The following is a 25,489-nucleotide window of genomic DNA, read 5'->3' as shown; positions in this document are numbered from 1 at the left end:
AATGGAGCTGTATCATTTTAAGGCCACAAAGTTGAATTGTGAAGTAAAGAGCACAGGACAATCAGAGTTTGTTTGGTGAGGGAATTGTACTTATTTGGACTGCAAATTAGAATCAAGAAATGTCTGGCTTTCTTTCTCTCCCTCAAGTGTAACTGCTAAAGTTACTTTAATTCATTGGCTGCACATATTCTGACTCCTGTGTAAATAAGGTGTATTCTGTTCATGGAGAAGTTCCTCTATACATTCCAAATGATGTTCTTTCTTTCCCTTTTTAGAAAGATTCTTGGATGAAATTGCACAAACTTGAAAGAAATGCAACACAGGAATTGTGCACCAGATTGCAGTTTTTAATATGGCATTGTTCACAAGGAGTCTGAGGATACACTGCACCATGTAAAACATAATGGAGTAGTTTCCACTGGTAATATCATTGCAATCCAGGTGGAATCCGGCCAGAATAGCGCAAACGATCGGGAAATTTTATACGTGAGCTATGCCCAAAACCACTTATGTTCGTGTTTTCCATGATCTTTTATGCTGGCTCAAGATTCAATTCACCCAGATCAGGCCCCGCCCACAAAACTTGCCACACCCCCAGGTCGAAACTGCACGATTCTGCCGATTGTGCTGGTTTGGAAAGCCTCTTAAAATTGCACTCATTTTCTTAAGCACACAGGCACGAGTAGGCATGTTTTAAAAGTTTTTTCATATCAAAAAGTATTTAATTTACTAAGAAACTAACTAGTGTACACCAATGGAACTATTAATTGATTCAGTATAGTTTTTTGAAGTAATTTTCAGTAGTTTTAAATCAGGTTACTTATAGGTGGAGGACTGGACACCCTTATTAAAAATGCTTATTTTTGCTGATAAACCAATTTTCAGCTGTATTAATAATACTGCACCAGGTTACCACTTTTAAATACATCAAAGAGTACTTTTTAATGGAAAGAAAACACAATTACGTTGCACGAACATAAGCGGTTTTGGGCGTAACTCACTTACGCATAAAATTCCCCAATCTTACACTGCACGATTGCACTGATTCATGAAAGATTTTACATTTGTGATTATGCAAATAATTTTTGGCAGAAACTTGAACTGTAGCCTAACCAGTGTAATTTCAAGTGCATTTTGAGCACAATTTCCCAATTGCACCCAAAGCAGAAACTCTACCCCAATGTATTATGTTTCTGCTAAAGTCTAAGTGCGTCCCTTTAAGGCTACAAACTACCTGATGTTAAGTAAACATTGGGAGAGTTTGTTCAAAGGTTAATTGCTATTCAGGGTCGAGGTCAAGAACACAGGCTTTCTTGTGTCAATTAAAAGCCTGCAGATATTGTGGCGTTGGTAGTTTGCATTCCTGGAGAGTTTTTCTGGACATAGGAAATGACCATCTTTGTTTATACTTTTTTTTTAAAAATGACAGAAATTGGCATCATAACTTTGATGTGTGACGGAAGTGTGCACACATACATAATGAATTATATATACACTCTAAATCCACAACAGCATAATGAATTGTCTTTCAATGAACCATGTCTAAAAGTAAATTTTAAGATACCAAACATCCTGGGCAATGCTGCAACCTATCCTCAGTAGTTTGACATTATTACAAGCCAGTATTGAAACTTGGAAGGCTTGGAATATCATGTGAAATATTTTGTACTTTTATTAATTGCTTCAAGATAAGCTGTAAATAAAAAAATGTAAATATTTTGTCTTCAAAGACAAAACTTGTGTGAGTATTAAAATCTTTGTGAAACTTATAATTACAATAAATAGGACACTGATCTGATGTAATAATGGGAAATCAAAAGCTAGAAAAAAAATTAAGATTAAGGGTCCACTGTCAAAATTAATTTTAAAATGTATACATCTCTTTCTCCAGAAAGGCATCTCAGTTAAAAAAAATTAGGTTAATTATTTTAAAATTGATAATGTGGAATATTCCACAGTAATTAATATTCTTGACTCAAAAACCTCCACTACACAATCCAGAATTGCATATTGCCTGAAATGCAGCATAATGTTTATAGTGGTAAATGAGATCTGAAGCATAGGAGAAAATAATGTTGGTCAAAATAGTCACCTCCATTTTGCACTATAAACATTAGCAAATTTGAAGCATTTAGAATAAACAAAACCTGACTTTTTGGCATATTTTAAACTAAATGCAGAGTCCCCACCACAACTGGCTGAGGTCCAAACATAAATGGAATTTGTTTCTTTCTTTACTGAATTCAAGGGGGCAAACACATACGCTTCTACATCCTGTTTCTCAAGAGTAGTTCTGCTCCTACCCAAAGTTCACCACCTATGCTGGACATTTTTTTAATTAGGCTGAAGGCAGAAAAATTGTCATTTTTTAAAACCCACGTTCAATATATTGCTGCATAAGCATATTTTTAAAAATACTTATAGCACCATTTAAGCCTCACTTTAACATGGCCCCAAGAGGCCAATTTTAGGTGAGAGATTAAAATTACTATGCAGGAGGATGACACCATTATAGGGAGGAAGCATGGCCCTTTTCTTGCCACCACATCAACACCAATGATAAAATGGGTTGGTTCAATAACAGGACTTTCATCTCTAAATACAAGTCTGAAGCATAAACAAGGAATAAAGAGGAAGAAACTGCTTATACACCGATAATATATCTAACTGTCCTGAAGATCATTTCCCAGAACCTTTTTGAATTGCAACCTTTTGCTCGATCTCCATTTACCTTAATGTTATGGTACAACCTCTTTCTACCTGCAAGCACACTATTTCCAACAATATCAGGTTACATATGTACGCCGACGACATCCAGCTCTACCTCACCACCACATCTCTCGACCCGAGATGTCCCTCGTTTTTCACAAAGCTTGTCCGACATCCAGTACTGGATGAGCGAAAATTTCCTCCAACTAAATATTGGGAAGACCAAAGCCATTGTCTTTGGTCTCTGCCACAAATTCCATCCCTCTCCTTGGCCACTGTCTGAGGCTGAACCAGACCATTCACAACCTTGGTGTTCTGTTTGACCCTGAGATGAGATGAATTCTCGATCACATATCAAACTCCATTACCAAGATCGCCTACTTCCACCTCTGTAACATCACCCGTCTCCGCCCCTGCCTCAGCTCAACTGCTGCTGAAACCCTCATCCATGCCTTTGTTACCTCTAGACTCAACTATTCGAATGTGCTACTGGCCAGCCTCCCATCTTTCACCCTCCATAAACTTAAGCTCATCCAAAACTCTGCTGCACGTATCCTAACTCGCACCAAGTTCCGTTCACCCATCACCCCTGTGCTCGCTGACCTAAAGTGGCTCCGGGAAGGGAACGCCTCAATTTTAAAATTCTAATCCTTGCTTTCAAATCCCTCCATGGCCTCGCCCCTCCCTATCTCTGTAACCTCCTCCAGCCCTACAACCCTCCAAGATCTCTGCGCTCCTCCTATAGCACCTTTAACATAGTAAAACATCCCAAGGTGCTTCACAGGAGCTTTATGAAACAAAATTTGACACTGAGCCACATAAGGATATATTGTAACAGGTGACGGAAAGCTTGGTTAAAGACATAGGTTTTAAGGAGCGTCTTAAAGAAGGAGAAAAAGGTAGAGGAGGAGGGGTTTGGGGGGGGGGGGGGGGAGCAGAATGGTCTGGTTCAGCCTCAGACAGTGGCCAAGGAGAGGGATGGAGTCGGAGGCTAAGGAATGGAGTTTGTGGCAGGAACCAAAGACAATAGCTTCGGTCTTCCCAATATTTAGTTGGAGGAAATTTTTGCTCAGATGTCAGAAAGGCAGCGTGACAAATGGGGGACAGCGGAGGGGTCGAGAGAGGTGGTGCTGAGGTAGAGCTGGGTACGCATCCCCGATTTACATCGCCCCACCACTGGCGGCTGTGCCTTCAGCAGCCTAAGCCCTAAGCTCTGGAATTCCCTCCCTAAACCTCTCTACCATTTTCTCCTCCTTTAAGAAGCTCCTTAAAACCTGCCTCTTTGACCAAGCTTTCCGTCACCTTGTTATATCTCGTGGCTCAGCATCAAATTTTGTTTCATAATGCTCCTGTGAAGCACCTTGGGATGTTTTACTATGTTAAAGGTGCTAAATAAATGCAAGTAGTTGTTGTTGTTATACCTACCTACTTCATTGGTGCTGCAGATTAAATAGCACAGAGTGCAGACAAGTTTTTTAAAAATTAAAATCTTCGAAATTATCATTTACAGGGCTGTTCCAAGGAGCCCAGTATGTGTCTATTTCAATGCTGTACACATAAAATATAACGCAAATCAATGCACAGTAAAGCTTCCTTCTATTCTGCCCCTACCCAGAAACTAACCTCAGATGCCTACTCCGACTGCACCATTGAGATTTTTTTCCAACTTCCCACACCAGCCATCCTAATGGCTTTTTAGCAAAATGACCAATTTATGCTCAGTTGTGGGCAGTTTTGTGGTACGTAAAAATCTGGCATTCGCTCCACCAAAAGGCTATCATCAGTCAAGCACTTCTCACTTAGGACCCTGACAGCCGAGAGAGGATTTTCACTGCATCAGTTCAGGCGAGATCCAAACCAAAGCCTCAAATGAAACACAAAATTCTAACCTACTACTTCACTCAGTCCCTCTCCAGCACAGCAAGTAACATTCCTGTTATTGACCAACACTAAAGCTTCCTTTTACAGGAAAGCAATTTGGCCATCTATTTGGCCTCAAGTCTGTAGTACAAGTTTGATGCTGCTTTGAAGCATAATAAATCAAGTTTGAAGAATTTTATATTTGGAAAATACATTGATAATGACTTCTGATTTCTGACTGTTCTGATGTTACAAAAATGATGTATTCCTGGTAAACAAGCTTTAGCTTGCATTCTTACCCCCCCCCCCACCCCCGATAAGGAATCTTTTTATTTTATTCATGCTCAGGATATGGGCATCGATAGCAAGGCTAGCATTTATTGCCCATCATTAGTTGCCCTTGAGACGGCAGTGGTAAGCCGCCTTCTTGAACTGCTGCAGTCCATGCAGAGAAGGTACTTCCACAGCACTGTTAGGTAGGCAGTTCCAGCATTTTGACCCAGCGACGATGAAGGAATGGTGACACATGTCCAAGTCGGGATGGAGTGTGATTTGGAGGGGAACTTGGAGGTGATGATGTACCCATGCAACTGCTGCCCTGCAGTTAGGGTGATGCCAAGGCTTCTTCGACAGCACCCTGCAAGTTGCTGCCGTGCTTCCTGTGGATAGTATACACTGCAGCCATAGTACGCCACAGTGGTAGAGGGAGTAGATGTTTAAGGTGGTGGCTGGACTGCTGATCAAGGGGACTGCTTTGACCTGGATGGTGTCGAGTTTCTTGAGTGTAGTTGCAGTTGCACCCATCCAGGCAAGTGGAGAATATTCCATCATATTCCTGACCTGTGCCTTGTAGGTGGTGGAGAGGCTCTGGTGAGTCAGGAGGTGAGTCACTCACAGAATCTTAGAGCACAGAAGATCATTCAGCCCATTATGCCTATGCCAGCTCTTTAAAAGAGCTATCCAATTAATTCCACTGCCTTGCTGTTTCCCTGTAGCCCTGCAATTTTCTCCCCTTCAAGTATTTATCCAATTCCCTTTTGAAAGTTACTATTGAATCTGCTTCCACTACCCTTTCAGATCATCATAACTCGCTGCATAAAAATAATTCTCATCTCACCAGTGGCTCTTTTGCCATCTACCTTAAATCTGTGTTCTCTGGTTACTGACCCATTTGCCAGTAGAATCAGTTTCTCCTTATTTACTCTATCAAAACCCTTCATGATTTGATGCCTCTATTAAATCTCCACTTAATCTTTTTGGCTCTAAAAAGTAAATCCCAGCTTGTCTAGTCTCTCCACATACCTGACATTTATAATAAGCCTCCTTCTTCTGTTTCATTTTAATCTCTATACCTTTAGTCATCGAGGGAGCTCTAGCTTTAGATTCCCTTCCTTTCCCTCTTGTGGGAATGTATCTAGTCTGTACCCAAAATATCTCCTCTTTTAAGGCCTTCCATTGCTCATTTACTGCTTTACCTGCCAATCTGATTCCAATCCACCTTGGTCAAATCCCTTTTCAACTCACTGAAATTGGCCCTCCTCCAGTTTATTATTTTTATGTTTGCTTGTTCCTTGCCTTTTTCCATGACTCCTCTAAACTTACTAATTTGTGATCACTGTTTCCCAAATGATCACTGTTTCTCAAATGCTTAATCCACTTCATTCCCCAGAAGTAGATCCAGCACTGCTTCCTTCCTTGTTGGGCTGGAAACATACTGATTAAGTTCTCTTGTACACATTTCAGGAACTCTTCCCCGTCTTTGCTCTTTACACTGTTATTTTCCCAGTTTATATTACAATACTTGAAGTCCCCCATTACATCGAGTTTACAGCACAGAAATAGGCCATTCAGCCCAACTGGTCTATGCTGGTGTTCATGGTCCACGCGAGCTTCCTCCCTCCCTACTTCATCTAACCCTATTAGCATATCCTTCTATTCATTTCTCCCTCATGTATTTATCTAGCTTTGTCTTAAATGCTTTTTGCCTCAACTACTCCTTGTGGTAGCTTGTTCCACATTCTTACCACTCTTTAGATAAAGAGGTTTCTCCTAAATACCCTATTGGATTTATTAGTGACCATTATCACTACTCTATTGTTCTTGCATCTTTCTGCAATTTGCCTGCAATCTCCGCCCTACTATTTGGTGGCCTATAGTATACACAAAGCATCGTAACAACTCCTCTTCTGTTCCTTAACTCTGCCCAAATAGATTCTTTGAACCAGCACATCATCTCTTTCCAGGATTGTAACAGTATCTTTGATCATTACTGCCACCCCCTCCTTTTATTCCTTCCCGATTTCTCCTGAATATATTGCATCCAGAAATATTAAGTTCCTATCCCTCCCCTTGTTTCAGTCAGGTCTCCATTACTGCCACTATATCATAATCCCAATGTGGCAATTTGTGTCTGCAGCTCACCAACTTGATTTACCATGCTCCGTGCATTTACACTCATGCATCCAAACCCACTTTAGTCTGCCTTATATTTCTCCCGTCTGATCTTTCTTATTTCTGAACTACTCGTTATTCTAATGCTGTTTGTCTCTCCCAGTCCCCTGTGAGCCTTGTTTCTCCTCTCTGATGCTTCATCCTGGTTCCCCTCCCCCTTGCTGCAGAATACCCAGCCTCTGACCTGCTCTAGTAGCCACGCATTTATGTAGCTGGTCCAGTTGAAATTCTGGTCAATAGCAACCACCAGGTTGTTGATGGTGGGGGATTCGACAATGGTAATTGAATGTTATGGGGAGGTGGTTAGACTCTCTCTTGTTGGATGGTCACTGCCTGGCACTTGTGTGGCTCGAATGTTACCTGCCATTGGATGTTGTCCAGATCTTGCCACACGCAAGTTGAAGCTGTTCAGATCGAATATGGCAGATCCAATTAAGAACAGCATCAACCTACATGATCTAAGTAAAGTGAACAGTATTAAAACTAAAGCTATTACCACACTATGAGTGGCTCAGCTGGACTATACTTTCTGATGGTATAAAGATCTAGACTGCAAATTGGATTAAATGCCCTCTAAAAGGACACCTGGAACTGTATTATAGGTGTTAGAACTATATTAAGGGTGGAGCTTAAGTGCTGACTGCATGAGCAGACAGTACAAACATAGCCTGGAAGCTCATGGACTTCTAATTGCATAAGGAACAATGAGGCATAGTCCTGTTATTAGAAGCAATGATCCCAAGGTAGTTTGAAACCACCATCCCTATTGAAAAGTTATTTTTTGAAGTTTTTTCTTAAATTGCCAGCCAAACATATCAAGAAATGTCATTCAAAAATAAGGCCACACACTATTACACCATAGTTAAAGATGATGTGTTTTGATAGCAGAATTGTTGCAATTTCAGTACAATAACATACAAGTATAAAAATGTATAATTACTCATTTAAAATATTATGACAAGTTCACCTAAGGGCTCAGTGAGTTAATCCGGACAGTAAGCCATTGGTCCCAGATTCAATCTCCAGTCTGTACTCCTGTCAGAGCAGTGGAAGAGATGCTACAATAGGCCTTATTGTCACTGGGCTAGGGACGGGAAAATCAATCACAATGACTGCTTCTAATCGCTATCCAGTAACCCCTGGTGCATGCGTGTGCATTGTGTGTGTACACATCTCCTCCAGCCTTACAATTCTGCCAAGGTTCAGAGATAAATAATGGTCAGTTGACTGAGGTGCTGGAGGGTGACTAGCACCCTTTGGCCTAGTCTACTTAGACTAGCCTACTCCTGCTCCTATCTCTTATGGTCTTTGAACCATACGCCAGCAAGGAATGAATGGTTTAACGAGAGGTGAGAATATTAGCAAGAAAAAAAGGAAAACAAACATAAGTAGGCCACTACCTGTTCCTACACAAGACTTGCAGTCATGGAACTGAGTCAGCATAATGAGGTATGGCTGTATATCCCTTGTTCACACCCAGCTTCACTAGTAACATGTACAGGGCCTGACAATCACCATCATCACAAATGAGCACATTTTGTGCATCTGGGTTGGGGGAAAATTAAGCATTTGATGGTCTGCCTCCAATAGTGTTTTTTTTAAGTATGCATTCTCTTCCGCCTTCCCTCCCATTTTCCCTTTGATAGTCTCTAATGGAGCATGTAACTCCTGTGTCCTAAAAGGAGAGGTATGTAGCCTCCTCCCACCTCAACCCTTGATCGAATTAAAAACAAAATATCTACTTGATCTGAAATTTTGCAGTACTCTAGGCTAAGGTTTTTCCCTCAGTTGGTGTTCCAACATATTCAGTTTACTTCAGTTAGAGTTGTCTCTGTTCGTTGTACCCTTGCCGAGTCAGAAAGTAGTGGCTTTACGCAGGATTTGAGTGCTTAATCTAAACCAACACTCCAGGATGTGAGTACATAATCCAGGTTGACATTCCAGTGTAGAGCTGAGGGAGTGCTGCATTGTTAAAGGTGCCATCCTTCAAATGAGTCATGACATCAAAGCCCCATCTATCTGTCGTGGTGGACATTTAAAGATCCTATGGTACTATTCAAAGAACAGTTCTTGTGTCCTAGCCAGAATTCCTTTCTCAACCACTACCACTAACAAATTAACTGGTTACTCATCTCATCATTTGAGGGATCTTGCTGTGTGCAAAATGGCTGTTGCATTTGCCTATATAAACAAAGTCACTACTCCTCAAAGTACCTTGAGATGCTTCAGAAATGTGATATGGTGCTATACAAATGAAAGTCCTTTTTTGGCATTAGTTGCTTTGAAACACAATAATGATTACATTTTGATATGTTATCTCATTTACATAGTTGCATTCCAACAATTTAATTTCAGACGATACATCAAGTAGGACTAAAGCCTTTTCTGTCTGACTGCAAACATGTTTCTGTCATGCATCAAGAAGTCAACTGCCATTAAAATTGAATCATGATCACTAAATGAACATTGTTACAATCAAATCAATTTGAAATTACTAAAAATGCAGTCTGCTAGCACATTAAGGTGCTATCTCTGAATGCCATGAAACAGACTGCACCTACCTGTGACTTCCTTAGGAGTAGGAAATTGGAAAAGGAGTAGCAATATTGACTGGGGACACTATTACAGCATTAGAAAGAGGGGATATCAGTAAGGGTGAGCAGGCAGTTGAAAAACGCTATAGGTAGAATTGAGGATTAAGAAAGGATGCAAGTCTTTGGTGGGAGTTGTTTACAGACCTCCAAATAGCAGTTATAAAGTAGCAGGATATATAAACACAGAGATCAGGAAACTTGTTGCAAAAACATAGTAGTTATAATGGGAGACTTTCATTTTCACATAGACTGGGGGAAGCAGAACAACTCGAGTCCCAAAGGCAGCGAATTTCTTGAGCGTATTCGGGAGTTTCCTGGAACAATATGTTCTTGGACCAACAAGAGAACAGGCCATATTAGATTTAGTGATGAGAAATGAGCCTGAATCAGTCAATTATCTAACAGTAAGGGAACACCTGGCTAACAGTGACCATAATATGACTGAATTTGATATTAGATTTGAGATGAAGAAGGGTGAGTCAGGAACCAAGGTTTTAAATTTAGGTAGGCTGACTTTGAAGGGATGACACAGGAATTGACCACAACAGACTGGGCAGAACTATTGACAGATTAAACTACAGATGAACAGTGGGAGGTGTTCAAAAAAGCATTTGGTAGAATACAAGGCCTGTACATACCCCTAAAGAGCAAGAGCTCTACATGTGTAATTAAACAACCTTGGTCAACAAAGGAAGTGAGAGAGAGTATAAAGTTAAAAGGGTTTATTCTAAAGCAAAGAACAGTAGAGATCCCTCGGACTGGGAGAGATATAAAGAACAGCAATGGAATACTGAGAAAGTGGTAAGAGCAGCAAAAAGGGAATACAAGAAAAAGCTTGAGAGGTTTATCAAGGACAACATTAAAGGTTTTTCCAAATATATTAAGAGAAAGAGGGTGGTTAAGAGTAATGTGGTCCCTTCAATGACAGACGCAGGTGACACTGAAATTGGAAATCAGGAAATGGCAGACTTACTAAACGGCTACATTGTATCGGTCTTCAGAGTAGAGTATGAGGATAAAGTACCAGAGATACAAGGAAAAATAAAAATAAATCAAAGGGTGGAACTAACTAGATTCAATATAAGTTTAAAAAATGGTAATGGCGAAACTAACTAGATTGAAGATAGACAAATGTCCAGGACCTGATGGTTTCCACACCAGGGTTTTAAAAGAAGTAGGTGAGGAAATTGTTGATGCATTAGTTATGATCTCCCAAAACTCTCTCGATTCAGGAATTGTCCCCTTGGATTGGAGAACTGCCAATGTCACTCCATTATTTAAGAAGGGCAGGAATGATAAACTAGGAAATTATAGGCCTATTAGTCTAATGTCAGTTGTGGGAAACTTACAAGAATCTGTTATTAGGGACAGAATGACTGAGCATTTGGACAAATATGAGCTGATCCGAGAGAGCCGGCATCAATCTGTAACAGGTAAGTCATATCTAACTAACCTAATTGAGATTTTTGAGGAGGTAACAAATGTGGTAAATAAGGGAGTGTCTATGGATGTTACTTCTATGGACTTCCAGAAGGCATTCAACAAGGTTCACATAAGAGACTGTTAATAAAAATGAGAGCGCATGGAATTGGATGCAACCTATTGGCTTGGAAAAGGAATTGGTTAAGAGGTAGGAGGCAGGGAGTGGGGATAATGGGTATGTACTCAAATTTGCAGGATGTGACTAGTGGTGTTCCCCAGGGATCTGTACTGGGCCTCAGCTTTTCAATGACTTGGATGAAGGAACAGAGAGCCGTATATCTAAGTTTGCTGAGGACACCAAGTTAGGTAGCACAGTAAAGAGTGTAGATGGGAGCAGAAATTTGCAACAGGACATTGACAGATTAAGTGAGTGGGCAAAACTGTGGCAGGTGGAGTTCAATGTAAGAAAGTGCGAGGTCATCCACTATGGGCCTATGAAAGATAGATCAGAGTATTTTCTAAATGGCGAGAAGCTAGCAAATGTGGAGAAGCAGAGATATTTAGGGGTCCAAGTACAGAAATCACTACAAGATAGTGGAAAGGTACAAAATAATAATTTAAAAGGCTAATGGAATGTTGGCCAGTCTCATGGTGGCTGGAATGGAAAGGAGTGGAAATTGTATTACAGCTGAACAGAGCGCTGGTTAGACCCCATCTGGAGTACTGCATTCAGTTCTGGGCACCGCACCTCAGAAAGGGTATGATGGCCTTGGAGGGGATGTACTGCAGATTTACCAGAATGACACCGGGACTAAAGGGTTAAATTATGAGGACAAGTTGCAAAGACTAGGCTTGTATTGTCTTGAATTTAGAAGATTAATGGGTGATCTAATTGAGGTGTTTAAGTTAATCAATGGAGCTGATAGGATAGAGAGAAACTATTTCCTCTGGAGAGGGAGTCCAGAACAAGGGGGCATAACCTCAAAATTAGAGCTAGGCCATTCAGACATGATGCAAGGAAGCACTTCTTCACACAGAGGGTAGTCGGAATCTTGAACTCTCTCCCCAAAAACCCGTTGAAGCTAGGTCAATTGAAAATTTCAAAACTGAGATTGATAGATTTTTGTTAGGCAAGGGTATTAAGGTTACGGAACCAAGACGGGTAAATGGAGTTAAGATACAGATCAGCCATGATCTAACTGAATGGCAGAACAGGCTCAAGGGGCTGAAGGGCCTAACCCCGTTCCTATGTTCCCAGTCTCAAGACAGACAACATGTAGAAATCGCTTCTTGGGACAAAGGAAAAAAAATAATGGGAAGTCAGAGGATGAGCTAACCCAAACCAATCGCATGCAGCTCCCAAAGGTCAGTTCAGAGTAGTAAAGGAGCAAGTCACCTGCCTTGATCAAGGCGGGGCACATAGCACCTTTCTTGTTTGGATATTTATAGATATTATGGACATAATTTTCCAAATAATTATCCAAACTGGATATACATAGGTGGAGAAAAACACCACAGCACACTTCATCGCCTGAATGACCTGTTTCAATGCTGTAACATTCTATGATTCAATACTCTGTGTGAAAGTTAGAATTCTCATAATTTCATTGGAATTCACAGGGTAGATATTCTCACTGAGTATTTATGAAACTTCTTCACTATTGTGCTGCTGATTAATCTTTCTGGCTGTTAGTGCCAATTTTAAGTTCTTTTTTCAAATCTTACAAAAATAAAACAATTTGCAGTGACTCTTACCCTGTTTATATCATAGCACCTGGACAGAACTCATTTAATACCCAAGAGGGTGATCTGAACAGAATGTGATCAATTTATATGAAATGCTATCCAGTTTCAGTTCATGTGGTAAGTGAAATTAAATTGTCAGCCCAACATAATCAACAAGCATTGAAATTTCCTTTCCTGCAGAAATAAGCTCAAGATTCTCCACTGAGCACCGAGGAGGAGCCCCATTCACTAAGAACAGAGAGTGACATCACACTGAACAGAGAGAAGGAACTCAAAGACCGGAATAAAAGCATAGGTTGATCGGGTAAGTAAGTAAATTAATAATAATCGAGTATCTAAAGGGAGCTAAGAAAAAAAAAGGTTTCTAAATATAATGGATGGACAGCTGAGACCCATTGCCCACGCCATGTGGGAACGTCAGGATGCCTCATGTGTCCTGGAGGGCCACATATGCAGGAAATGCCTCTATTGCTTGAGCTCGAGCTGAAGGATTCTGAGCTTAAGGGGCTGCTGGAGTCACTGCAGAGCATAAGGGAGGCTGAAGGTTTCCTGGGTCATACGTTCCAGGAGGTGGTCACACCGCAGCCACAGAGAGTTCAGGATAGCAAGTGGGCGGCCATCCGAAAGGGTAGGAAGAGGCAGGCAGTGCAGGAATATTCTGGGTGTGTGGCACTCTCAAAACATTCAGCATTGAATACCAGTGAGGGCGACGACACCTTGAAGGAGTGCAGTCCTGTGCATGGCACCATGAGGCAAAGGACTGCACTGGGGCACAGTGAAGTGCAGAAATGCAGTAGTCATCAGAGATTCGATAGTCAGGGGGACAGACAGGCATTTCTGTGACTGCCAACGTGAGTCCCACATGGTGTGTTGCCTCCCTGGTGCCAGGGTAAAGTACATCACGGAGCGGGTACAGAACATTTTGCGGGGGGGGAGGGGGGGGAGGGGGAACGGCCAGAAGTCGTGGTCCATGTGGGTATCAACGACATAGAAAAGAAAAGGGATGAGATCCTGTGGCCTGAGTTTCAGGAGCTAGGGAGGAAGTTAAAAAGCAAGACCTCAAAAGGTAGTAACCTCTGGATTACTCCCAGTGCCATGAGTACAGAAGTAGGAAGATAAGGCAGGTTAAAACATAGCTAGAGACGTGGTGCAAGAGGAAGGGCTTCAGATTCATGGGACATTGGGACCAGTTCTGGCACAGGAGGGACCTGTTCAAGACGGACGGGTTGCACCTCAACAGAGCTTAGGACCAATGTCCTCGCGGGGAGGTTCTTTTTTTTTAAATTCGTTCATGGGATGTGGGCGTCGCTGGCAAAGCCAGCATTTATTGCCCATCCCTAATTGCCCTCGAGAAGGTGGTGGTGAGCAGCCTTCTTGAACCGCTGCAGTCCGTGTGGTGAAGGTTCTCCCACAGTGCTGTTATGGCGATATATTTCCAAGTCGGGATGGTGTGTGACTTGGAGGGGAACGTGCAGGTGGTGTTGTTCCCACGTGCCTGCTGCTCTTGTCCTTCTAGGTGGTAGAGGCCGTGGGTTTGGGAGGTCCTGTCGAAGAAGCCTTGGCGAGTTGCTGCAGTGCATCCTCTGGATGGTACACACTGCAGCCACCGTGCACCGGTGGTGAAGGGAGTGAATGTTTAGGGTGGTGGATGGGGTGCCAATCAAGCGGGCTGCTTTGTCCTGGTTGGTGTCGAACTTCTTGAGTGTTGTTGGAGCTGCACTCATCCAGGCAAATGGACAGTATTCCATCACACTCCTGACTTATGCCTTGTAAATGGTGGAAAGGCTTTGGGGAGCCAGGAGGTAAGTTACTCGCTGCAGAATACCCAGCCTCTGACCTGCTCTCGTAGCCACAGTATTTATATGGCTGGTCCAGTTAAGTTTCTGGTCAATGGTGACCCCCAGGATGTTGATGGTGGGGGATTCGGCGATGGTAATGCCGTTGAATGTTAAGGGGAGGTGGTTAGACTCTCTCTTGTTGGAGATGGTCATTGCCTGGCACTTGTCTGGTGTGAATGTTACTTGCCACTTATCAGCCCAAGCCTGGATGTTGTCCAGGTCTTGCTGCATGCGGGCTCGGACTGCTTCATTATTTGAGGGGTTGCGAATGGAACTGAACGCTGTGCAATCATCAGCGAACATCCCCATTTCTGATCTTATGATGGAGGGATGGTCATTGATGAAGCAGCTGAAGATGGTTGGGCCTAGGACACTGCCCTGAGGAACTCCTGCAGCAATGTCCTGGGGCTGAGATGATTGGCCTCCAACAACCACTACCATCTTCCTTTGTGCTAGGTATGACTCCAGCTACTGGAGAGTTTTCCCCCTGATTCCCATTAACTAATGCTGTGGGGCTTAAACTTCAATTTGGCAGGGGGATGGACATCAGGATGTAGCATTAGAAAGGAGAAACAAGGTCCACAAAGGATTGGGAGAGACAGATAGCACTAGAGTAAGAAATAGTACAGTATTAGGTGGGATCAGACTAGGAGAGAATACGAGAAGGTCTAAGATAGGCTTAGAGCGCATGCATGTAAACGCACGAAGCGTAGCAAATAAGGTTGGTGAGTTGAAGGCACAAATAGCCACATGGGAATATGATGTAGTGGCGATAACGGAGATCTGACTCAAAAAAGGGCAGGATTGGGTACTAAATATTTCTGGATACGAGGTGTTCAGGAACGATAGGGAAGGAATAAAAAAGGGGGGGGGGGGAAGAGGGGGGGTTGCAGTATTGATTAAGAAGATTATTGCAGTGCTGAAGAGGTGCTGTCCTTGAAAGGGGGGGGGGGGGGGGGGTCAAGGACAAAATCTATTTGGTTAGAGTTAAGAAACAATAGAGGTGCTATTACCTACTTGGTCCATTCTATAGGTCACCAACTAGTGGGAAGGGTATAGTGGAGCAAACTTACAGGGAAATTACTGAGAAGTGCAAGAACTATAGAGTAGTGATAATGGAGGACTTCAACTATCCTAATATAGACTGGGATAGTAATAGTTTGAAGGGAAGAGGAGTGTGTTCAGAACTTTCTTGATCAGTATGTTTCCGGCCCAACGAGAAAGGAAGCATTGCTGGATCTAGTGGAACAAGTGTCAGTGGGAGAACATTTAGGGAACAATGATCATACTACGATAAGGTTTAGATTAGTTATGGAAAAGGACTTGGAGCAATCTAGAGTAAAAACACTTAATTGGAGGGGGGCTAATTTCAGTGGGTCGAGAACGGATCTGGCCTGGGTGAATTGGAATCAAAGATTGGCAGACAAAACTGTAATCGAACAGTGGGCGGCCTTTAAAGAGGGGATGGTTCGGGTACAGTCTGAGTATATTCCCACGAGGGGGAAAGGTAGGACAACCAAAGCCAGAGCTCCCTGGATGACGAAAGAGATAGAGAGTAAGATGAAGCAGGAAAAGGGGGTGTATTACAGATTTCAGGTTGATAATACAAGTGAGAACCAGACTGAATACAGAAAGTACAGAGAAGTGAAAAAGGAAATAAAAGCAGCAAAGAGAGAGTATGAGAACAGACTGGCAGCTAACATAAAAGGGAATCCAAAAGTCTTATATAGGTATATAAATAGTAAACTGGTACCAAGAGGAGGGGTGGGGCCGAATAGGGGCCAAAAAGATCTACGTATGGAGGCAGAGGGCATGGCTGAGGTACTAAATGAGTACTTCGCATCTGTCTTTACCAAGGGAAAAGATGCTGCCAAAGTCACAGTAAAAGAGGAGGTAGTTGAGATACAGGATGGGCTAAAAACTGATGGAGGTACTAGAAAGGCTAGCTGCCTTAAAGTAGATAAGTCACCCGGTCCGGATGAGGTAAGCAAGGGTGGAAATTGGGGAAGTGCTGGCCATAATCTTTCAATCCTCCTTAGATATGGGGGTGGTGCCGAAGGACTGGAGAATTGCAAATGTTACACCCTTGTTCAAAAAAGGGAGTAAGGATAAACCCAACAACTACAGGCCAGTCAGTTTAACCTCGGTAATGGGGAAGCTTTTAGAAACGATAATCCGGGACAAAATTAATAGTCACTTGAGCAAGTGTGGATTAATAAAGGAAAGCCAGCACAGATTTGTTAAAGGCAAATCGTGTTTAACTAATTTGATTTAGTTTTTTGATGTGGTAACAGAGAGGGTTGATGTGATGTATATGGACTTTCAAAGACATTTGATAAAGTGCCAGATAATAGACTTGTCAGCAAAGTTGAAGCCCATGGAATAAAAGGGGCAGTGGCAGCATGGATATGAAATTGGCTAAGTTTCAGGAAACAGAGTGTAGTGGTGAACAGTTATTTCTTGGACTGGAGGAAAGTATACAGTGGTGTTCCCCAGGGGTCGGTACTAGGACCACTGCTTTCCTTGATATGTATTAATGGCTTGGACTTGGGTGTACAGGGAACAATTTCAAAATTTGAACATGACAAAACTTGGAAGTTTAGTAAACAGTGAGGATAGTAATAGACTTCCAGAGGACATAGGAAGGCTGGTGGAATGGGCGGACAAATGGCAGATGAAATTTAACGCAGAGAAGTGCGAAGTGATACATTTTGGCAGGAAGAATGTGGTGAGGTACTATAAACTAAATGGTCCAATTCTAAAGGGAGTGCAGGAACAGAGATCTGGGGGTATATGTGCACAAATCTTTGAAGGTGGCAGGACAGGTTGAGAAAGCAATTAAAAAAGCATACAGGATCCTGGGCTTTATAAATAGAGACACAGAGTACCAAAGCAAGGAAGTTATGTTGAACCTTTATAAAACACTGGTTCAGGCACTACACTTTAGGAAGGATGTGAAGGCCTTAGAGAAGGTGTAGAAAAGATTTACAAGAATGGTTCCATGGAAGAGGGACTTCAATTATGTCGGTAAACCGGAGAAGCTGCGATTGTTCTCCTTAGAACAGAGAAGGTTAAGAGGAGATTTGATAGAAGTGTTCAAAATCAGGAAGGGTTTAGATCATGTAAATGAAGAGAAGCTGTTCCCATTGGCAGAAGGGTCGAGAACCAGAGGACACAGATTTAAGGTGATTGGCAAAAGAACCAAAAGCAACATGAGGAAAACCTTTTTTATGCAGTGCAGTTATGATCTGGAATGTGCTACCTGAAAGGGTGGTGGAAGCAGATTCAATCATGGCTTTCGAAAAGGAATTGGATAAATATTTGAAAGGAAAAAATTTGCAGGTCTACAGGGAATGGGACCAACTGGATTGCTCTTTCAAAGAGCCGGCACGGGCTCGGTGGACCAAATGGCCTACTTCTGCGCTTAACTATTCTATGATTCACACTAACCATTTGTACCTCTTATCTAAGCTCCTGCTTCACAGAATAGGCCAACTAAAATGTCAAAGGGGCAAATGTGGTGTGCTGCTCCAAAATTTGATAGCAGCAAAATAAATTTCCAAATTTTATAACGAACCATGTCTGTAAATTCGTGTGAATTTGCACATATACAAAGTGCTTTCTTCAGCACACAAAGCCCAACTCTAGCTGCCTGAAAAGTATTTTTATTAAGTCAGATGTCTGAAACGTGCAGAAGCCCATCGCCGTGTTTAAAGCATCAAACCAAGCTATTGAGAAATCCACACCTGTAGAATTTGTGTTTGCCCAATAGGTCAGATGCCATTCAACTAAACCCAGAAAGCTTAGGCACAGGTTGGCAAAACAAAGGTTTAGGTACTGTCCCCAGTGGAGGGTAGTGGGAGGAATCCCTGCCCCCAGTAGAGGATGTACCTCTCCAGATTTTATTAGTGAACCAGACTGGCCCGTAATCAACCATCAACAGTATCCTTGAGTATGACAGATCTGCCTGGTTCAGGTATTAGATTACCAAGCCTGCCACAGAGGTTCCATTGCCAGGTGTATCATTTTGGAGCCATCTTACCACCAAGGAGGATAGTTATTAGTTTCCCGTTAGACAAATGACAAGAGCGTATTTCACCAGGTGGGTAGCAAATAGCAAGAGCTCAAGAGTGAAAGGGTGGGTGGAAACAGATTCAATCATGGCTTTCAAAAAGGAACTGGATAAATACTTGAAAGGAAAAAAATTGCAGGTCTACGGGGAAAGATCAGGGGAATGGGACTAACTGGATTGCTCTTACAAAGAGCCGGCACGGGCTCGATGAGCAGCACTGATCACCAAGAAACACGTAAATGTACTGCTATCATTCTCCTGGTCACAACATGAGCAGACAGCATACCCTATGAAACAAAAGCTCCATCAGTTGGAAGTACACAGCTTCAGCAGGAGCTGTTTGCTACCCTGCAAACCAATCATGTCAGACATTGAGCTCTGGATATATCAGCCCACGTCCTCATACCTGGCCTACAGGCAAAGCCTTCCAACAACTGTCGTTCCAAGTCTCCGCATTTCCTCCTCAGTTATACTTCGACATCTGCCTTCGTGTAGTAGATCTAATCAGATCAGCTTGTGTTGTGCCAGCCATTTTGACATTCCAGACATCAAGTCCAGTATCATGTACCGTACTTACACATCAGCAACTGCTTAAAGACAGTCATGTGAGGTGCTCTGTCTAAGAGACGCACCCACATGGTTTCCCTAGGACTTCTGAATCATGGAGGACTGTTTGGACAATTCTTATATGCCACAAGCTAAACCTGCATTGACCTTGGAGAAGAGATAAGAAAAGCAAAAATGGCCTTCACCTCTTCTCAGTGCTGTTCCAAAGAATTCAGGCTGAAATTGGCATCCACCGGGGTCCCATGTGCCAAAATGAATCAACAATTATGTGGTTGATTCTTAATCGCCCCCTGAAATGGCCTAGCAAGCCACTCAGTTCAAGGTGGTGGCTCACCACCACCTTCTCAAGGGCAATTAGGGATGGGCAATAAATGCTGGTCTTGCCAGCAACGCCCACATCTCATGAACGAATAAAAATAATAGGAGCAGATGCACCCAGTATCTACCAATCAATACATCCCCTCCTGCACTATGCAGAAAATACCCATTCCCCTGCTCACCATATCGCACTAGTTAGCACATTGCTCAAGATAGTGTGTAGAATGCAACAAACCCCCAGGTCTGCCAGCAATATAGTAGCTGCACAAAGTGCTGCAATACTTTCAGAAATGCCTAAACAGGCACTCTGGGGGGAACTTTCCAAGACCCCTGGCGAGGCCTCATACGCAGTGTTTGACTTCTCAGATCATCACAGGCACACTGTCCACAATTTTCTGCCCATTAATGTCAATGGACACAAAATCACAAGCAAAGCACCCATAATTTTCCAATGCCATCTTCTGCATGCGGGACCTCAAAGTTCCACCCACCAAGTCCATCCCTTATGATGCCATTCAACTCTTCATTGATGAAGACATTGAAAAGGACGAGCAACAATGAAAATCACTGCCTTGTGCCTAGTTTGAGAGTGATAGATTAAATGATGCTACAAGGTCTTTCATCCATTCTTACAAAAATCTTGGAAGCTGGACTGCATATCCCAGATAAAATCTAAAACTTGGCCATGTTCTCTCTCATTGGTTCCAGCTTCTGGGAGGACAGCATTAGACACTAGGTCCAAAGCCTTACAAAAAAATCAGGAAGAACAATGTAAGTGGTACTTGAGTCTTACAAGATCCTCTGCAATCTTGAATAAAGCCACACTTCCTACACATTGCCCAGGAGAGCAGAATCCAGCTTTTTCCTTTCTGACATGCAGGCCCCCATAGCATCTGATATGCGTGCTGCAACAAGCTAAAGGACCAGCTTAAGAGCCACAATCAATGAAATTTCGCTATTGTGCTCACTAGAATCCCCCTTTCTGTGGATAGAAACCACAAGTGATGGTATGCAAGTAGAATCAAATCAAATCTTATTCATCATCCTCAGAAAGGCAGCTCCAAGGCAAGTCAGTGGTTCCTGGTACAGATTATCAAGACTATTACAGGCCTCCCATCCTTGGCTAGAGTAACTTTTAGGAATCCCTGAATACCGTTCATGCCTGCTGCCCTACCATTAGCTAGGTGATACAGTGTTCACTTCCTCCCATCAAACTGGTTCATTAGTAATCATCTGTGCAGCATACTCCACCAGTTTTTCCAACCCCCTTGCAGATGTGTTCCTGCTATAGCCTATTGGGTTAGATACCAACTCAGTGTCCTTTCAGGACACGAGGGAGCACGCTTGGACTAGTTGAGGAACCCTTTTGATCACAATTGACAAGACTTGTGTAAAAAGGATAAGCAATTTCCTTGACTTGGGGCCGGGGGAGTCTGATAAGATTAGATTTCCTATTAAGATGAACTTTTGAAATATTCTCAACATAGTACAATAGTTGTTTTATCCCAGAGATAACATCCCTATTAACACTTCAATGAGCAATAGTGATTCTAAGTGCATATATACTTCTAAATGCTAGCACAAATTTCCCAGTTTAATTTTGTTGCTCCTTTGACAATTAATGTACAGCATATCACTGTAACATCTTCCCTTTAATGTAAAGTTCCACTTGCATTGAACTGAGAACTTACCAGATTCATTAGTTTTATCTACTAATATAGTTTAAATTCATCAAGAGCCAGATTTGGTGATAAAATGCAGTATCCCCTCCTCCCGAAACAAACTGATTTGTTTTTTTAAAGTATCACCTCAAGCTATTGAATAAAAATGGAAAAGGACCGAAAAAGAACTCTAAAGACGTCAAAAACTCGGATTTGTGGCTTCCTGCAGCACTCGGGTGGTTCTTACAGTGTGGCTTCAATTGAGGAGCGCAGGAAATACATCCCTGGGCGAACTCCATCCCCGCGGGCCGGCAGGTGTGGAATCCGATAGCGGGGCCTGGGGCCGCGCACACAATATAAATGCGCAGACCAGGCCCTCTGGAAGAGGCGCCATTAGCGTCTCTCCTCCCTCTCTGGAACAGTCACTTACAGTCCAGCCCCGAGGCCGCCGGACGGGTCCAAAAGACTGTGGAGGAGCGGGCCTAGGACACGCGCACGGGTAGCACGTTAATCAATCCTCGCCCTAACCCCGGGACCAGCTACCGTTTATTTATTTGCCAGGCCCCAGGCTCAGCCGCTTGTTGCCGGAGTTTCCGTTACGGAATGGGTGGCTCAGAGAAGCGAGGCCCGGATTCTCTTCCCCTCCCCCCCCCCCGCACGTTTCGCATTAACATTGAGTAACTCCCCCCGGGGGCGGTTACTGCGGATACCCGCTCCTCGCCGGTGCGGCCGCGGTGACCCTGACTGGAGGCCGCGCTTGGCGGGCCTGGTTGCCCTGGTTATCGTGATGATTTTTTTGGTGCAGTGACACGCTCGCGAGGCCTACTCCTGCTCGAGGCCCCACTCCCGCCGCCCGTTACTGAGACTCTCCTGCCCCGCCACCAACCGCCTGCGCCTCTGATAAATCCATCCCTCCCCTCCCCCTTCACAAACAGCTGCGGCTCATACAGACCTCGTTATTAAAGGCTTTAACGGCCTCCATGGCTCGGCGCTTTCGCTCGTTTCTTTCGGATGTTGGTTTTGGGAGGGCCGTCGTCGCTGGCGGGAATCGAATCGGTGGAGCTGGGGCTCGGCGATGAGTCAGGCGCGGCGCCAGTGATCGCACTTCACTCTCATGTTACCGCGGTGCAGGAGGAAGCCAATATGGCGGCGGTCGCAGAGAGCAAGAGAGTGTCGGGCTGGAGCAGACAATCGCACCGTCTCTGCAGAGGGAGGGAGGCACTGAGCTCACACACAACCAGGGACACCTACCGGCCACAACACGCAACAACAGCCTCCCAGCGCGCACTAACCCTTCTGGAACAGGTCACCACTGCACGGCTCAACTACTCACATCAATGTTAATCTATTGTATAATTGTAAACAATTTTACAACACCAAGTTATAGTCCAGCAATTTTATTTTAAATTCACAAGCTTTCGGAGGCTTCCTCCTTCGTCAGGTGAACGATGTGAAAATGAAATCCTCCAAATGAAATCGCATTTATAATTCACAGAACAATGCTTGGTGAGTATTGTATGAGTAGAGAGTGCGAGATATCATAAATCTATTCAAAATAACTCCCCCCCCCCCCCCCCCATTATATTCCACTCAAAAGATACAATAAAAGACATGGCTAGTGGGTGCAATTGTTACTGGACTGCACAATACCATACAGTAACACTGCAACTATCCACTCTTGTATGAACAGCGGGGAAATGTTAGGAGTCAAGATTTATACAAAATAAAATAATAGATTGAGATACATCACAACTCCATTTAAAACAATCCCCTCCCCGCAACCCCCCCCCCCCAATTTTTTCAAAATGAAACCAAAAAATTGAGTCTGATTGTTACTTCTAATGAGTGACGTTTGTTCAGGTCTATAATTTGCTAGAGGCGGGAAGGTTGGATCAACCAAAAACAGTGCTCAGCTGCAACTGTCATTGGAGTGGCACTCAGTCCTTTTGGTTTAATACAAGAAGAGGTTCATAAACCTGCAGAATGGGTGTGTAAATGGCAAATTAATTTCAAAATAGCTAAGTGTGAGGTGGTGCATTTTGGTAGGAGGCCACAAACTCCTTGGAAAATAAGAGTATAAATGAGGTAGAGGAGCAAAGGGATCGAGGGGTACAGATTCACAAATCATTAAAAGTAGCAACGCAAGTTAAAAGGCCTTAAAAATGCAAAACAAAGCATGGGAATAGAATTGAAAAGCAGAACCGGTGCCAGAGAACTGGAGGATTGCAAAAGTCACACCCCTGTTCAAAAAAGGGGAGAGAGATAAACATGACAATTACAGGCCAGTCAGCCTAACGTCGGTGGTGGGGAAACTTTTAGAGACAGTAATCCGGGACAAAATTAATTGGCACTTGGAAAAGTATGGGCTGATAAATGAAAGTCAGCACGGATTTGTTAATGGAAAATCGTGTTTAACTAACTTGATGAAGTAATGGAGAAGGGTTGATGAGGGTAGAGCAGTTGATGTGTATATGGACTTTCGAAGGGCATTTGATAAAGTACCACACAATAGACTTGTTAGTAAAATTAAACCGCATGGGATTAAAGGGACAGTGGCAGCATGGATACAAAATTGGTTAAGCGACAGAAAGCAGAGAGTAGTGGTGAACGGTTGTTTTCAGGCTGGAAGATATAGTGGCGTTCCCCAGGGATCAGTATTAGGACCACTGCTCTTTTTAATATATATTAATGACATAAATTTGGGTAAAAAGGGTATAATTTCAAAATTTGCAGATGACACGAAACTCAGAAATGTCGTAAACAATGTGGAGGATAGTAACAGACTTCAGAAGGACATAGACAGACTGGTCAAATGGCACACACATGGCAGATGACATGTAACGCAGAGAACTGTGAAGTGATACATTTTGGTAGGAAGAATGAGGAGAGGAAATATAAACTAAATGGTACAATTTTAAGGGGGGTGCAGGAACAGAGATCCTTGGGGGTGCACATACACAAATCTTTGAAGGTGGCAGGACAAGTTGGGAAGGCTGTTAAAAAGGCATACGGGATCCTGGGCTTTATTAATAAAGGCATAGAGTACAAAAGCAAGGAAGATATGCTAAACCTTTATAAAACACTGGTTAGGCCTCAGCTAGAGTATCATGTTCAATTCTGGGCACCACACTTTAGGAAGGATGTCAAGGCCTTAGAGAGGGTGCAGAAGAGATTTTCTAGAATGGTGCCAGGGATGAAGGACTTCAGTTATGTGGAGTGATTGGAGAAGCTGGGGTTGCTTACCTTACAACAGTGAAGTTTAAGGGGAGATTTGATAGAGGTGTCCAAAATCATGAATGGTTTTGATACAGTAAATAAGGACAGTGGCAAAAGGGTTGGTAACCAGAGGACACAGATTTAAGATGATTGGCAAAAGAGCCAGAGGTGACATGAGGAAACATTTTTTACGCAGCGAGTTGTAACGATTTGGAATGCACCGCCTGAAAGGTTGGTGGAAGCAGATTTAATAGTAATCTTCAAAAGGGATTGGACAAATACTTGAAGGGAAAAAAATTACAGGGCTATGTGGAAAGAACTGGGGAATGGGACTAATTGGATAGCTCTTTCAAAGAGCTGGCACAGGCACAATGGGCCGAATGGCCTCTTCCTGTACACTACTATGATACTTGAGGTTATGCTAAACTTGTATAGAACCTTGTTTAGACCACACTTAGAGTACTGTGCCCAGTTCTGGTCTCCATATTACAAAAAGGATATAGAGGGAGTGGAGAAGGTGCAAAAACGATTTTGAGTATGATAGCAGAACTGAGATGTTCCAACTATCAGGAGAGACTCAACAGGCTGGGGCTCTTTTCTCTCGAAAACAGAAGGCTGAGGGTGACCTAATATGGGTATTTAAAATTATGAGGGGATTTGATCGGGTAGATGTAGAGAAGATGTTACCACTCGTGGGGGAGACCAAAACTAGGGGGCATAAATATAAGATAGTCACTAATAAATCCAATAAGGAATTCAGGAGAAACTTCTTTGCCTAGAGAATGTTTAGAATGTGGAACTTTCTACCACATCGTGTAGTTGAGGCGAATAGCATATTGCATTTAAGGGGAAGCTTGATAAGTACATGAGGGAGAAAGGAAGGAAGGATATGCTGAAAGGGTTGGATGAAGTAGGGAGGGAGGAGGCTGATGTGAAGCATAAACACCGGCATAGATCAGTTGGGCCAAATGGCCTGTTTCTGTGCTGTAAATTCTATGTAATATCATTAACGGTTGGCATAAGAACATAAAAAAT

The 25,489-nt window shown here is 43.0% G+C and overlaps 1 protein-coding gene across 4 annotated transcripts in view; it reads right to left on the bottom strand.

The window, feature by feature from the left end:
- The window catches only part of scaf8 (SR-related CTD-associated factor 8), a 333,661-nt gene extending 311,217 nt beyond the window's left edge, over positions 1 to 22,444 (bottom strand). For 3 of the 4 annotated variants that reach the window (XR_010963680.1, XR_010963681.1, XM_067989093.1), the window contains exon 1: positions 22,191 to 22,444. Coding sequence is in view for 2 of the 4 variants with exons in the window: in XM_067989093.1 (XP_067845194.1) it covers positions 22,191 to 22,220 (30 nt within the window). In the remaining 2 variants the exon portion in view is untranslated. The remainder of the gene's footprint in view (positions 1 to 22,190) is intronic. The other variant, XM_067989095.1, reaches the window with a different exon arrangement.
- Between the last annotated feature and the right edge of the window lie 3,045 nt (positions 22,445 to 25,489).

This window comes from Heptranchias perlo, chromosome 8 (assembly GCF_035084215.1).
Source record: "Heptranchias perlo isolate sHepPer1 chromosome 8, sHepPer1.hap1, whole genome shotgun sequence".
NCBI classification, from domain to species: domain Eukaryota; kingdom Metazoa; phylum Chordata; class Chondrichthyes; order Hexanchiformes; family Hexanchidae; genus Heptranchias; species Heptranchias perlo.
Note: the sequence above shows the minus strand (reverse complement) of the source record. Positions and strands in the feature narration are given on the sequence as shown.